The 15,762-nt window shown below is 48.2% G+C and overlaps 1 protein-coding gene across 12 annotated transcripts in view; it reads right to left on the bottom strand.

The window, feature by feature from the left end:
- The window catches only part of LOC426820 (deleted in malignant brain tumors 1 protein-like), a 38,724-nt gene that overhangs the window by 10,418 nt on the left and 12,544 nt on the right, over window positions 1-15,762 (bottom strand). For 11 of the 12 annotated variants that reach the window (XM_015300578.4, XM_015300580.4, XM_040654039.2 and 8 more), the window contains exons 1-9: window positions 10,790-11,070; window positions 6,688-7,017; window positions 6,251-6,580; window positions 5,116-5,445; window positions 4,413-4,727; window positions 3,536-3,865; window positions 2,843-3,172; window positions 1,922-2,260; window positions 38-364 (exon numbers count right to left, since the gene is read on the bottom strand). In XM_015300578.4, coding sequence (XP_015156064.2) covers window positions 38-364; window positions 1,922-2,260; window positions 2,843-3,172; window positions 3,536-3,865; window positions 4,413-4,727; window positions 5,116-5,445; window positions 6,251-6,580; window positions 6,688-7,017; window positions 10,790-10,904 — 2,746 coding nt within the window. In that variant the 5' untranslated portion in view covers window positions 10,905-11,070. Of the gene's footprint in view, window positions 1-37; window positions 365-1,921; window positions 2,261-2,842; window positions 3,173-3,535; window positions 3,866-4,412; window positions 4,728-5,115; window positions 5,446-6,250; window positions 6,581-6,687; window positions 7,018-10,789; window positions 11,071-15,762 lie in introns of those variants that run through there. The other variant, XM_025145897.3, reaches the window with a different exon arrangement.

Raw genomic sequence — 15,762 nt, 5'->3', positions numbered from 1 at the left:
GGGGCTTGATCCATCTGCAAAGAAAGCACTCGATTACCTGAGCACACAACACCAGCATCTTCCAAATGGCTGCAACTATAGAGCCCTCTAGGCTTGACTGGGCATTCAGTGAGGGTAGCTTCTGTCCCAAGACATCTCACCCCTTCTAGCCAGATGGGTCTAGAATCTTGCCCAGATGAAGGTCTCCTCAGAGACACTGCCGTTCCACAGTCCAGCTGCCGGCACACCACATTGGCATCATTCAGATCCCAGTCATCATTGCACACCGTCCCCCACTGCTGATTGTGAAACACCTCCACCTGTCCAGAGCAGCGGTGTGGGCCATTCACCAGCCGTATGGCTTCTGGGCTCCGTAGGTCTATGTCTGAAAACATAACCAGGGTGAGAATAGGTCCTGGCTATAAATTCCTGCCTGTCTGGTTGCCAGCAACATGGTGGACCTCTCCATCCTGTGATCTTGCAACTATTCTTGCATTGTACTTTTGCAAATGCCACACTGTGGACATGCATGCATAAACAGTCTTTGGATCAAGAGTTTTTTGCCCATGCCTTACATACTGGCCAAGTCCTTGCCGTGTATTTGAGACTGAAGTCATGTTTTATGGGAAAAGATCAAATCTGGAGTCTAGGCTGTAGATACACAGGTGCTGAGATGCTTGGGAGTGCTATATCCACAGCACCTTATGCACCAGCAGCACACACAGACCTAGCAGAATGAAAAGAATGTTCATCTTCTCCTCAGCGTGCATGCTGAGATGTCATCATCAGTCACAGCAGACAGGTGAGGAGTGTAATGGAACAACCTGCTTATGCCACATGAAGTGTCTGCTTCACTGGTAGCTCCAGCTAATTCTCACACACTTTATTGAGGGTCCATGCACAAGGTGCAAGCTGACGCATGTTTTTTTCATGCTTCCCCTCTCCTGTTCTTGACTCTACCAGTGAGAAAGGATGGGTGTTACTGAGGGTACAACCCTGATAGAAACACAGATGTTTCCTGCACACCTGACGTGCACAAAGAGGACAATTTCTGTCCCAGTTTGCTAGACAGGGTAAACTGCAGCAGGTAGTGCAAAGGCAAACATAGCTGATCAATGCAGAGCCACCAATCACTCAGATAAAGGTATTGCATAAAAGCAGCCCTCTGCCTGCTCGCAATACATACTCCCTTTCCCTGCTTCATTTTTGCCAAGAATGAGCATGCTACTTGGGAGAAGAGGAGAAAGACATTAATTTCTAAAGGTAATTGCACGTGCAAGGAATAGTGTGGCAAAGAGAAGGGACTTCCCAGGGACTGTATAGTAGAATGGCTGAGGAACACTGACTGGAAAAACACAAGCAGAGTAGCTGCCTGGACATACAGCCCTGCATCATCAGGACTCCTTGCATTTTCTCCCAGGCAACAAGTGATAGGACGAGAGGAAATAACTTTAAGTTGTACCAAGAAAGGTTGAGTTTGGATATTAGGAAAAATTTCTCTACTGAAAGGGTTGTGAAGCATTGTAACAAGCTGACCAGGAAAGGAGTTGAGTCTCCATCCCTGGAGGTATTTAAAAGATGGAGTAGGTGCAATGCTCAGGAACAGAGTTTAGTGGTAGACTAGGAAGTGCTAGGCTAATGCTTAGACCTGATAACCTTAGAGATCTTTTCCAACCTAAACGATTGTATGATTTCATGATGGTCCCCTGAAGAAAGCCTGCGTCTTACAGGCTTGGGATTTCTGGGGATTCCAGGTTTGGGATTTCCAAGGACTTTGCATTCTGTAAGCTCCCTAAAAGAAAAATATTTTGTGCTCCCTGGTTGGTCTATAGAAACAAGCAGTAGTTCAGACAAGATAAGGAGGAGTTGAAGGGTGAATTTACAGGGACAAGTGGCATGACCTTGTAAGGAGAGGGCTGATACCTGACTCACCAACACTGACCTACAGCCTCAGAGCACACGACACTCGCATATCCCTTGGACTTGCAGTTCTGGGCTCCCCAGAGCTTGACTTTGCATTCAAAGAGGGCTCGCTCCATCCCTGTGCACTCCACAGCATCAACCCAGGTCAGATGAGGTCCTTCCCCAAACTGGGAAGAGTTTGAGGCAGAGCGTGGTGTCCCACAGCCCAGCTGCCTGCAAACCACATAAGCTTCGGCCAGGTCCCAGTCGTCAGCACAGACAGTTCCCCAGCGCTGGTCATGAAAAACTTCAAGCCTTCCAGAGCATTTATCAGAGCCATTCACAAGGCGGAGGTCTGCTAGGTCAGAAATGCCTGATCCTGCAACATCAGAAAAAATAAACATGTAAGAGGACACTTTCTGCTCTGTGAAATCTGGAGCTGCCAGAAATGCATTAGCACAAGAGGCTGAACAGCTTTGGGGGTCAAGGATGCACTGACAGTGAGAGCTAGGGAAGACTTTTAGATGTGATGCCAATTAGCTGGGAAAAAAAAAAAAAAAAAGAAGAAGATGATGAAGAAGGAGAAAAAAAAAAAAAAAAGAGGAGTTGGTGCCCAAGGCTTGCTTAGAATGGGCTTGATTGGACTGAAATCCAATATAGTTTAGGCTATTTAACTGATGAGAATGATCTCTGGATAATACTAGCTGCCAGGATTTGTGCTATATAACACCAGTCAAAAGCATGCCAGAGATCTCATTGTGGAGATGCCAGTACAAATGGGCTATAGCCCATTTAACTCTCTTGTGCTTTATCTGAGTATAGGTGCTGTCCTCCATCCAAAGGTGGATGATGAGGTATTGATTTCAAAGGTCTCCATACTGGCCACAGACCCTTACAACCACATGGAATTACCAATTCAAGCCTCAGGAATGCTTGCTGCTGTGTGATTGACAATGGTTACCTGAGCACACCACACTGGCAACTTCATGATGATAACAGTTGTGGATACCCCATCCCTTGAACTTGCATTCAGAGAGGGCAGCTTCTGTCCCCGTGCAGTTGACATCATCCAGCCACATGGGTCCCTGTCCTTGCCCAAAGTAAGCCCTCGGTGGAGCTGATATCACCACCCCACAGTCCAGCTGTCGGCACACCACTGCAGCATCTGTGAACTCCCAGCTGTCATCACACACCGTTCCCCATTGCTCATTGTGAAACACTTCCAGTCTCCCAGCACAGAGACCTGGGCCGTCCACCAGTCGAATTGGGGCAAAACTGGAAACAACCGAGCCTGCAAGCAGAGAAACAACTCAGTCAAACACTGCACATCCATTCAGTTTCTGTGGAGAAAGATGAGGAATGTTCGTTTTCATTGGCAGTACTGCACAGAGCGTTGTGGTTACATTGCCTCTGAATCCACAGCTCTCTGGAGACACTCGCTGAAGGATCTGAGAATATTCGCTCCGGCAGAAAGTTGGATAAATCATAGAATCACAGAATCAGAGAATCAGAGAATGGCTTGAATTGAAAGGGACCTTGAAGATTATCTACTTCCAACAGTAGCCATCTTCCATCCAGTGGGATGGTGGAAGAGGACCTGACCATATCAGAGCAGCTAGTGTATCCCAACCCAGTTTAATGCACTGAAACCCACCTGAGCACACAACACTAGCATGCTTTCCATGGCTGCAGCTGCTCTTTCCCCATGGGCTCGCTCTGCATTTTGTAAGAGAGAGTTCTGTTCCCTCGCAGCTCACATTGTCCAACCACACACGAAGAGATGCAGCATCCAAGTGTGCTTCACCTGAGGCCGACAGTGCTGTCCCACAGCCCAGCTGCCGGCACACAACCTCCGCATCCATTTTATCCCAGCCATGGTCGCACACAGCTCCCCACATCTCCTTGTGAAACACCTCAACTCGGCCAGCACAGCGGTGTGAGCCGTTCACCAGTCGGAGATGAGCAGGCTCTGGGATGATCGAGTCTGCAAAAATTTATGAGTGTTATAAATGCTGGAAATTTCCTTCCAGAAATCCCTTCTATATAATTGTTCCATGCTTATCTGCTTGCACTTAAGTTTCTGGTCCCTCTTCCAGTCACTAAAAGGTGAGGAGGAGGGGAGAACACGAGGGCTTCTCTCTGCAACACAATAGTGCTCCCACAGCTTGCACTGTGCAAGTTGTCAGCCCCACTCCCACCATGAAAAGCTCACTGGGAAGGTTATTTGCACTAGACTTTCCCTCTCAGTGTTATTCTTCCTGTTGTAAGACATGGTCAGCCTCAAGGGTTCATGGGGAAGGCTGCCTGCTGGAATTCCTCCCATCTTCCAAAACAAACATTTTTGGCATAGGAGGAAGGGACCCTCTTCATTCACCAGCTACAGGACAAGTTTAGGGAGACCACACTGACTACTGATGCTGAAGCCAGGTCCCAGCTCAGCTTTGCATGAGGCATGGACCAGCTGTCCCTGCACCTTCCACCAAGCCCTCTGACTTGCTTCAGAAGTGAAATGCAGGAGGAGCAGCACTCACCTGAGCACACCACGCCAGCATCTGCCCAGTGGTCACAAGTAGTAATTCCCCATGGCTTGGCCAAGCAGGAAGACAGTGAGTGCTCAAACCCTGTGCAATTCATCCCATCCAGCCACACAATTCCTGACCCTTGGCCAAACTGAGCCTGTCCAGTGGCTGACAGTGCTCTCCCACAGCCCAGCTGCCTGCACACTACATTGGCATCCAGCAAATCCCAGTTCTTGTCACACACAGTTCCCCAACGCTTGTTGTGTAAGATCTCGACCCTGCCAGCACAGCGGCTCCTGTAATTCACCAGCCGGACCTGGTCACCCTCTGCATTGAACAAAAGAGCAAAAAGGGGAGAAGAGTCAGCATCCTGCAATCCACAAGTGCTTTTGCAGCATGGCAAGATTATCATGCCACTGGAACTGATCATTTCATTTAATGACATCAGGCTTATGACATTAGGCCCATTTCATAACCATGAAAAGGATGCCTGAGACCAGTGGCCCCCAGCACCTTCTGGCAGAGGGGCAAGAGTGTGGAACCTGAAACTTCCCATTGCAACCATGCCAAGGGGAACAGCCAGTGTATCTCCAACCCACAAATATCCCTCAACAATAAGGAAGCCACAAAGAGGGCATATTATCTGCTGCAGAGGCAGAGAATTAAGGTGATGAACCAAGCATCACTCCTCCCGTGTCATTCCCAAGGTGGTTACCTGCACACACTACACCAGCTGATGTCCAAGGATGACATGTGCTATTGCTCCATTGTTTTGTCTTGCATGTAAAGAGGGCACTTTCTGAGCCTGTGCAGTTTATGTTGCCTGGCCACAGCTGTCCAGATCCTTGCCCAAAATGAGATCCAACAGGAGCCAACAGTGCTTCACCACAGCCCAGCTGCCTACACACCACTTGAGCCTCAGCCATCCCCCAGCCGTGGTCACACAAAGCTGCCCAAGTGTCATTGTGAAAGACTTCGACCCTGCCATTGCAGTGAGTTGAACCGTTGACCAGGCGGAGCTCCACTGAAATAGGAACTCCTGAATCTGTAAATGAAAGGAGAGAGACATGGCTGCTCCTGTTTGATGGAGTTGTGCATCCTCTGTGCATGATGAGCTTGCATCAGAAACTTCTTTAAAACCTTTTATGCACAGATGGTTGAGACAGACATGGCCATTCAATATTTAAGGATGGCTTGTAAGAAAGAAGAAATAATACCATTTACCAGGGCATTTTGTGAGAGGACAAGGGGTAATGGCTTTAAACCAAAATAGGGCAGACTTAGATTAGATGTAAGCAAGAAATTCTTCACTATGAGGAAGGTTTGACAGAGGAACAGGCTGCCTAGTGATGATTTGGGTACACCATTACTGAAAGTGTTCAAAGTTGGGTTAGACAGGACTTCAAGCAACCTGAAAATTCTCCCTGTCTATGACAGAGATGCTGGACTAGATAGTGTTTGAAGGTCCTTTCCAGCCCAAACCATTCTAAAACTCTATGAACACCTGCAGAAAGCATTGCATGTTATAGGTTGGTTGTCCCCAAGACAAATATGTATAGGTGCTTGGTAATTCATGCATGTGACTGCAAATGCCCATTTGAATCTGGGAAATCCCAGACAGCTCACTTGTCTTGCAGCTCAGCAACAGTGAGAGGCAGCAGAGGTAGGAGAACCTACCTACCTCATGGAACCTTCCATGGTAACTTGCCTGCATGCAGCACCACAGTGGGATGCTGTAATGAGCACTCTGAGAACACGCTCAGTGCTGTTGAGGATTTACAAGATTCCTTACAAAACCCTGAAATATTCTGTATGCTGTCATTTAACCTCTAGGTCGGAGTGAGAGTTACCTGAACATAGCACTCCAGCATCCTCTCCATGGTAGCAGTTGTTGACTCCCCATGCACTTGCCTTGCAGTCAAAGATGGATTCCTCCATACCAGTGCAGTTCACCTCATCCAACCAGATGGTATCTTGGCCTCTCCCATAGTGAGCTGCTTTAGTGGCCAGCACTGCTGTTCCACAGCCCAGTTGCCGGCACACCACATTAGCATCAGCGAGGTCCCAGCCATCATCGCAGATGGTGCCCCATCTTTGGTCATGGAGCACCTCCACTCTTCCTGCACAACGGCTGGGGCCATCGAGCAGCTGGAGCCGACCAATCTTGGAGATGTGGGATTCTGTAGACAACCCAAGAGGAATGGTTGTGGGCCACTTGTGTACAATGAGGTACAGCAGGAAGGGAAACGGGCATGGAGGCCCCATACAGCAGGCTGGTTGTGTCTACCTGAGCACTCCACACTGGCATCCTCCATGTGGACACAATCATGCTGTCCCCACGGCCTGGCCTGGCATTCAGAAAGGGCAGCTTCTGTGCCTGTGCAATTGACCTCATCCAACCAGATCGGTCCTGCTCCTTCTCCATGCCGAGCCCCTCGTGAGACTGACAGCACCGTTCCACAGCTTAGCTGCCGGCACACAACCTGGCCATCATGGGCATCCCAGTTGTCACCACACACCGTCCCCCATATCCCATTGTGGAGCACCTCCACTCTCCCAGCACAGCGGCCATGGTCACTGACCAGGCGGAGTTCCACCGAGTGTGGGTACACTGCACCTGCAAAACCAAGAGGAAAAAGAGGTCTGGAGGTGTTGTCCTAGGGTGGATGAGGCTCAGCTGCTCATTTATTTGAGATGCCTCCTGCCCCCTGGTGTTGATCAGAGGAGGTTTCAGAGAAACTGCTGAGCATACTACACTTATCTTCACCTTAGAGAAACCATGAAGAAAGACCAGGAGGTCTTTCCTCAGATTCCTGAAGAAGTAAGGGAAGTGGTCATGGCTCCAATCATGTCAGCAATCAAGAAGAGCTTGGACAACACTCTTAGATACATGATTTAACTTGGGTTGTCCTGTATAGAGCTAGAATTCAGGTCCTTGCAGGTTCTTTCCAACTCAGAATATTCTGATTCAACATGGCATAGGAAACCTAAAATGGCCCTTTTTATCTGTTTATAGGCAACTGAGTCCCATCCTGCCCCTGGGTTGGGGAAATCCCAAACACAGATTCAGGTTGAGTGGAGAATGGTTTGAGAGCAGCCCTGAGGAGAAGGATTTGGGAATGTCAGTTGTTGAATGTATCAGCATGAACCAGCAATGTGCTCTTGCAGCCCAGAAAGCCAGCCATATCCTGGGCTGTATCAAGAGAAGCGTTAAGAGGTGATTTAGACTAGATATTAGGAAGAAATTCTTTACTATGACTGGAACAGGTTGCCCGGAGAGGTTGTGGATGCTCTCTTGCTAGAAGCATTCAAGGCCAGGGTACATGGGGCTGTGAGCAACCTGGGCTAGTGAGAGGTATCCCTGACTATAGCAGGGGGTTTGGAACTAGATGATCTTAAAGGTCCCTTCCAACACAAACCTTTCTGTGATTCTATGATTCTATGATTCTATGATCTCTCTCGTTATTAAAGAGTGTCCAAAAAAAGGCAACAAAGATAGTAAAGGGTGGAGAGGTCAAGATGTATGAGGAGCAGCTGAAGCCATTTGGTTTGTTCAACCCAGAGAAGAAAAGACTGAGGGGAAGCATGGTGGCCAGCAGATTTCTCAGGAGGGACAGGTGCAGATAATTTTTGTGATATCAACTATCAACCCGAGGGAAGGAATGGAACTACATCAGGGGATAATCAGGCTGGGTGTTAGGAAAAGGTTCAGCACTACAGAGAGGAGGGCTCAGAACAGGCTGCCCAATGCAGTGATCACAGCTCTGAGCTGAGGGAGCACAAGTAGTGTTTGGACAGCAATCTTCGATATATGGTTTAACTCTTAGGCTGACAAGTACTGAGTGAGGAGTGAGTTCCTTCCAACTCAGGATAATCAATGCCAATAATCTGTGATTCTATTACTGTACATGCCCTGGGGTCCCTGAGGCAACACTGAAAGCCCTGAGTGTTTGTAGGCTGGTGAGTGCCATCTGTGTATCTAAATGCCTGAATTTACTCCTCTTAATGTCAATATGCATTGCACAGCCCAGGATTTCTCTTCCTGCTCAAGCAATAGATAAACAGTTGTATAACAACTACACATAGAGTTTGGAGAAGTGGAAAAATTCTTGTTCATGGGAAGGTTTCCTCACTCTGCAAGACCTGCAGGAAAACGTTGCGTCTAGTTCCTTATGCACAATTAGCACGAGCAGAAACAAAGTGGAGCAATAAGTTAACTGGAAGTGACTAATGCAGACCTAACGGTCAGCATAAAAATAAATGCTGAAGAGGAATGTGATTGCATTCTGTAAAGAGATTTCTGACCATGGATAATCATTTCCAAAGAACTCAGGCACACATCTGTGCTCAGGTCCAGCACAGTTTTGCTGTTCCCAGTGCTGAGTCATAAGCTGTGTTGGGACCTGGTGTCTGCGTGTTTCCTCAGTCAGGTACCCCATCCTCCAAAACTGCCTAAATCTGAGCAGCTAAACACCTCGTCCTCCTTTTATCCTTCTTCTACCAGCACAGAGCAATGGGTAACACTGTCCACCCAAAATGGGACCAGCCTTCTGCAGGGGCATGTCACTCTCCACTGTTTGTTTTTATCTGCTAGGTTTCTATCACAGGCCTGACTTAGAACCCTCGGAGAAGACCCAACACTCTTGGTCAGGACAGTGCAAGCATTTCCCCACATCAGTAAGCAGAGAGTCAGATAAAACACATGGGAGGTCAGAGAGGCCAGGAGGAGGAAGAAGCAGTGTAGAAATCAAATCCCTGCACAATCCTCAGGCACAAGCCAGAACTAGGGAACCGTAGGCTTCCTGAAAAGGACAAGCTGTCCCTCTGCATGATGGCTGGAGTAGCTCAGCTCTTTTATTTATAAGGGGCAGGAAGTAAGAAAATGTCTTGGCAAAGACACCGCTAAAATTAACTTTGATGATGAGACTGAAAAGGATGCTCTGCAGGCACTCACGTCCCAGACTGCAAGCTCTCCATTCCCCATGCACATGGGCATTTTGCTCTCTTTCCTCATCTTTACTAAAAGCTACCCTCTCATAAGCAATAACAAATCAACCTCACAGCTGAGAATTAGCAGAGCTGATGTACTGCTTGGTATCTTTCTTGCTTTGTCTTGGGCAGGGAATGAGATGTCATGACTATCCCAGCCCAGATGACTCCAGCAAGCCAGGAGAGACTGACTCTGGAAGAGGCAGTCACCATTCTGAAACTTCCAGCAGTAGGATTTCCAGAAAGAGGGAAAGTGCTCATGAACTGATCACCAAAGAGGAAGAATACCCAAGCATGTTATAGTACTTTTTTTTTTTTTTTTTTTTTTTTTTAACGAGGAAGTGATACAAGCTGGCTTAGTAACCATCAGTCAGGAAATTAAGCCTGTACTGGCAGAGAAAGTACATTCCTAGTTTCATTTCCTCCAAACATGATCTGAAGAAGAGGGGAGAGCTGGAGAAGCACTTAAATGGTGCCCAGATCAAATAACCCACTTCTGCTCCAGGTTGTGGCAACTTGAACAAAGCCCTGGGCCCTTTCTCAACCACTCCCGTAACAAAGGTTGCACCATGACATTGCTCTTGCCCATCCTACTCCATGAACAGGGGAGCAGAGTTCACCTGAGCCCCCTCCATTTTGCTGTACCAGTAATTGGCTGCACTCAGCCCTGAATAAACCAAGCTTTGGCAGGATAGAAGGCCGACCGCAAGTGTCTATGGGACAGATTCAAGATGAAAACTGGGCATATTTCCCTCTGCTCTTGTAACACTGCTAAGTCCCAAGTCTCTAATTCTCTGGCAAAATCACGTGTGAAAATGTAGGGAGATGATGCACGGCTTTGGGAGTTTGGTCTGCAGGGCTAGCCTCATATAAAGACATTTCTCCTGACTCCAAAACCATCACAAGATATTCCCTCCTGCCCCAAATCACAGAGACAGAGAAACATAGGATCATACAACAAAGTATGGCTTGGGTTGGAAGAGCCATTAAAGCCCGTGTAGTCCCAGCAGCCCTGCCATGGGCTGGTTGCCCCCCACCAGGCTACATACCACACCTATCCAGTACCTCCAGGGATGGGACAGTCACAGGTACTCTGGGCAGCCCATGCCAGCACCTCACCATCCTATTTCCTCCTAACACCTCACCCGAATCTCTCCTCAAGTAGCTTAGAGCCATTCCCTCTTCCTCTATCACTGTCAGAACATGACCATACGCGGTCTCCTTTGTGTTTATCAGCTGCCTTTACATACTGGAAAGACTCGGTGAGCTGTCCCCTCAAGAAATGAATCCCAGGAGCCTTGACCAGCCTGTGCTGTACTCCAAGAAACCCTGGATGAATCCACTGGAGGAGCACGCATTGCATATGGGATCCCTGTGATCAGAAGCAAAGCATCACTCACCCCAAAGGCACACCATCAGGAGGAGGACCCCCACACTCCTGGCTCCAGTGCAGGTGGGTCGGTTTCTGCCCCAGGGGAACCTGGGTGAAGGATAGAGTGCACCTGGCAGCCCCATGTTCACACGTCCATGGGCTGGAAGCTGGAGCAGAACACCCTGCTGAGATCCAGCAGCTGAGTGCCGGGTCCCACCAGCCAGCTGGGAGGGACGGAGAAGAACTGGGGCAGATGGGAGTGACAGGCATTTCAGCAACAAGCCCTCTTCCTGTTCCCTCCTTTGCTCTGGGCTTTTCCCAGCTTTGCCTGCCCTCTTCTTCTGCCCCTTGGTCACTTGGGCTTTGTGTGAAGCTGTTCCAGCAGGTGACCCTCTGCTCCATGCCACAGCCTGCTCCTATCTCCAGGTTGTGAAATGGAGAGCTGTTCCAGGAACGTACAGAGCAAACACAACCCTCTCTGCACCCTGGTCTCGTGTTTTACGTGCCAGCCCCAAGGGCATCTCCATGGTCCTGTTCTGTCATGGGTATAGCACAAAATGACTCCTTCTGTTGACCTAAATCAAGCTTTAATGCACAGGACTGGGGAAATTTTGCTTGCTTTGTTTCATTAAAAAGTATCTGACTGGATTTTGGGGGATAAGAGAGCAATGACCTCAATAAAATAAACTGTGAAATGTTGAAAATGCATTTTAGATGGAGATTGGAGCCAGCATGACACTGAGCTGTCCAGGAAACAGCTCTCAAGCTAGAGGGAAAGGGGTAAAGAAAAGTCCGTAGATAAATGAAGAAAACTTGTACTCTGTGCTCCATAAATTTTTCTTAACCAGTGTGGGCTCCCGCTAGAACAATGAACATGGTCAATGGCTAAGGTAATTGTGTAGAGTCACTGCCATTCAGATTCAGTTTGAGAGAAAATGGACAAAATTATTCTTTTACTCAATAAAAGAAGTAGGTGAGGTACGGGAATTTGCTGGTTTTTGTCTCCCATCCCTTGCAAAATGCACAACCTGGTGGCATGCAGTTTTGCAAGGAGGGGATCAGAAGCCAGATTAAACATGCTACTAGGAGAAAAAAAAAAAAGAAGAAGAAAAAAAGAGCTTGCAAAATCATTAAATTAATGTCCCTTGTTGCTCCAAATAGGGATGTTAAGATTGCAGTGGGTGCTGTTGTACTGGTGTACTGAAGACAGTGATGGGGAAGGATGTGGCTCCAGTAGGAACAGGCTGGAGAGTTCTTGCCCTGTGTGTACGGAAAGAAGAAATGAAACCAAAGCAAGTTATGGGAGAAGGATCTAGCGTGACCAGGATGGCTTCGGGCTGAATTGAAATGTTCATCCTGGCAAAAACCAACAGAGTTGTAGAGAAGATAGTTGGAAGAATAGATAGAAACACAAACTGCAGGTACATGCTGAGAGCATGCAGAGGTAGGGGTGCAGAGGAAAAGGAAAAAGATGTATATGAAACAAAAGTAAAATACTAGTACAAGAATGGATGGGTGAAAGCTAGAAATGAGTCCAAGCTCATAAAAAAAAAAGAGTAGTTGAGAAAGGTGACCATTTTCTGTTGTAACAAGGCTCAGTGTGCCCAAGGACTTCGTTCCCCTGCTTTGTCAACAAACGGGACAGCAACAAAGAAATTCCCGACACTGACCGTCTCAAAAATGCTATGAACTGTCCTAGCATGACATGGCTGATGCAGCTGTGAGCAAGAGTGCTTCTGTTTTCATAGCTCAGGCAAATAGCTGTTCTGAAAGTGAGCTGTCCTCCTGCCATCCTAGACAGGCTGGAGAGTTGGATTGGGAGAAATTTAATGAAATAGAACAAGGGCAAGTATAGATTCTTGCATCTGGGCAAGAACAACCCCAGGTACCGGAATAGTTTGGGGTCTGATCTGTTGAAGAGCAGTGTAGGGGAAAGGGACCTGGGAGTCTTAGTGGACAGCAGAATGACCATGAGACAGCACTGTGCCCTTGTGGCCAAGAAGGCCAATGGCATCCTAGGGTTTGTTAGAAGGGCTGTGGTTAGTAGGTAGAGAGAGGTTCTCCTCCCCCTCTACTCTGCCCTGGTGAGACTGCATCTGAAATACTGGGTCCAGTTCTGGGCCCCTCAGTTGAAAAAGAGGAGGGAACTGCTTGAGAGAGTACAGTGCAGAGAGTACAGTGAGAGAGTACAGTGAAGGGAGTGGAGAATCTCCCTTATGAGGAAAGGCTGAGGGAGCTGGGTATCTTTAGCTTGGAGGAGACTGAGAGGTGACTTCATTAATATTTATAAATATGTAAAGGGTGAGTGTCAGGAGGATGAAGCTAGGCTCTTCTCAGTGACATCCAGTGATAGGACAAGGGGCAATGGGTGCAAGCTGGAACATAGGAGGTTCCACATAAATACTAGAAAAAAACTTCTTCACAGTAAAGGTAACAGAACACTGGAACAGGCTGCCAAGAGAGGTTGTGGGGTCTCCTTTTTTGGAGACATTCAGAACCCACCTGGATGCATTCCTGTGTGACCTAATCTAGGCGTTCCTGCTCCAGCAGGGGGTTTGGACTAGATGATATTTCAAGGTCTCTTCCCCAACATTCTGTGATTCAGTGAGTCCTGCACTTTGGCCTCAACAACCCCAGGCAACACTACAGGCTTGGGGCAGAGTAGCTGGAAGACTGTGTGGAAGAAATGGACCTGGGGGGGTTGATCAACACTCGGCTGAACATGAGCCAGCAGTATGCCCAGGTGGCCAAGAAGGCCAACGGCATCCTGGTTTGTATCAGCAGTAGTGCAGCCAGCAGGAGCAGGAGGTGATCATCCCTCTGTATTCAGAACTGGTGAGGCCACACCTCGAGTACCTCGAGTTTTGGGCCCCTCACTACAAGAAAGACATTGAGGCCCTGGAACGTGTCCAGAGAAGGGGAACAAAGCTGTGAGGGGCCTGGATCACAAGTCTATGGGGAGCAGCTGAGGGAGCTGGAATTGTTGAGTCTGGAGAAGAAAAGGCTCGGGGGAGACCTTATCACTCTCTACAACTTCCTGAAGGGAGGATGTGGCAAGCTGGGCATCGGGTTTCTCTCCCAGGTAAGTAGCAATAGGACAAGACAGAATGGCCTCATGTTGTGCCAGGGGAGATTCAGGTTAGATATTTGGAAAAACTTAATCTCTGGAAGAGTGTGCAGGCTCTGGAATAGGCTGCTGACAGAGGTGATTGAGTCATTGTCCCTGGAGGTGTTTCAGAAACATTCAGATGTTGTAGTAAGCAACGTATTTTACTGGACAAATATTGGTGGACGGTTGAACTGAATAATGTTGGAGATCTTTTCCAACCTCAGTTATTCTATGATTGTACAATTTTATGAAATACTGGATTTGTACCTCTTCTATCTTCAGGCTGATGAGCTCCTAGCTTTCTAGCTTTACCGGCATCTTATTTGAGATGTTACCATGTCTAATAGACTCCTTGGTTTTCTAAGTCCAAATTCTTCATAGAATCATAGAATACAAAGAATCATAGAATCCACAGAATCATAGAATCACAAGGTTGGAAAGGACCTACAAGATCATCTAGTCCAACCTTCCTCCCATCACCATTACTACCACAAGCTACTAAACCATATCTCATAGCTCCTCATCCAGACACCTCTTGAACACTGCCAGGGACGGCGACTCCACCACCTTCCTGGGCGGCCTTTCCAGTGCCTGACCACTCTGAGAAAAAGTTTTTCCTTATGTCTAATCTAAATCTCCTCTGGCACAACTTGTGGCCATTTCCTTGGATCCTGTTGGTTGGCTGGGAAAAGAGGCCAAACCCCTCCTCATCACAACCTCCCTTCGGGAAGTTGTAGCATGCAGTGAGGTCTCCCCTGAGCCTCCTCTTCTCCAGACTAAACAATCCCAGCTCCCTCAGCAGCTCCTCATAAGACTTGTGCTCCAGGCCCCTCACCAGTTTTGTTGCCCTTCCCTGGACATGTTCCAGGGACTCAATGTCTTTCTTGTAGGGAGGGGCCCAAAACTGAACATAATACTCGAGGTGCGGCCTCACCAGTGCTGAATACAGGGGGATGATCACCTCCCTGCTCCTGCTTGGCCACACTATTTCTAATGCAGGCCAGGATACCATTGGCCCTCTTGGCCACCTGGGTACCTGTCAGCTCATGTTCAGCCAAGCATCAACCAACACCCCCAGGTCCCTTTCCTCTTCACAGTCTTCCAGCCACTCAACCCCAAGCCTATAGCACTGCATGGGGTTATTGTGGCCAAAGTGCAGGACCCGGCACTTGGCCTTATTGAACCTCATCCCATTCACCTCAGCCCAAGGATTCAGCTTATCTAGATCCCTCTGAAGAGCCTCCCTACCCTCAGGCAGATCGACACTACCTGCCAACTCGGTGTCATCTGCAAACTTACTGAGGGTACACTCAATCCACTCATCTAGGTCATCAATAAAGATATTAAACAAGATGGGCCCCAGTACCAACCCCTGGGGGACACCACTTGTAACGGGTCACCAGCTGGACTTAACTACAGTAATCACTACCCGCTGGGCATGGTCCTCTAGCCAGTTCCTTACCCAAAGAAGGCTATACCTGTCCAGGCCATGGGCAGCCAGTTTCCCCAGGAGAGACCGTGTCAAAGGCTTTGCTGAAGTCTAGGTAAACTACATCTGGTCTACCAGTCTACCAGTCTACCAGTCTGGTTACCCAGTCGTAGATGAGTTTGGTCAAGCATGACCTGCTTTTCATGAACCCGTTCCGGCTGGGCATGATGCCCTGGATGCCATGCACATGCTGTGTGATCTCATCCAAGATGATTTGCTCCATAACTTTCCCTGGTACCGGGGTCAGGCTGACAGGCCTGTAGTTCCCCACATCCTCCTTACGGTCCTTATTGTAGATGGGAGTCACATCAACAAGCCTCCAGTTCTCTGGGACCTCTCCAGATAACCAGAAGCACTGATAGATGGTGGAGAGGGGCTTGGCAATCACCCCCACTAGCTCCTT

The sequence above is a fragment of the Gallus gallus genome, chromosome 31, assembly GCF_016699485.2.
Source record: "Gallus gallus isolate bGalGal1 chromosome 31, bGalGal1.mat.broiler.GRCg7b, whole genome shotgun sequence".
Lineage (NCBI taxonomy): Eukaryota > Metazoa > Chordata > Aves > Galliformes > Phasianidae > Gallus > Gallus gallus.
The sequence above is the reverse complement of the archived record's forward strand: the minus strand, read 5'-3'. Positions and strand labels throughout refer to the sequence as shown.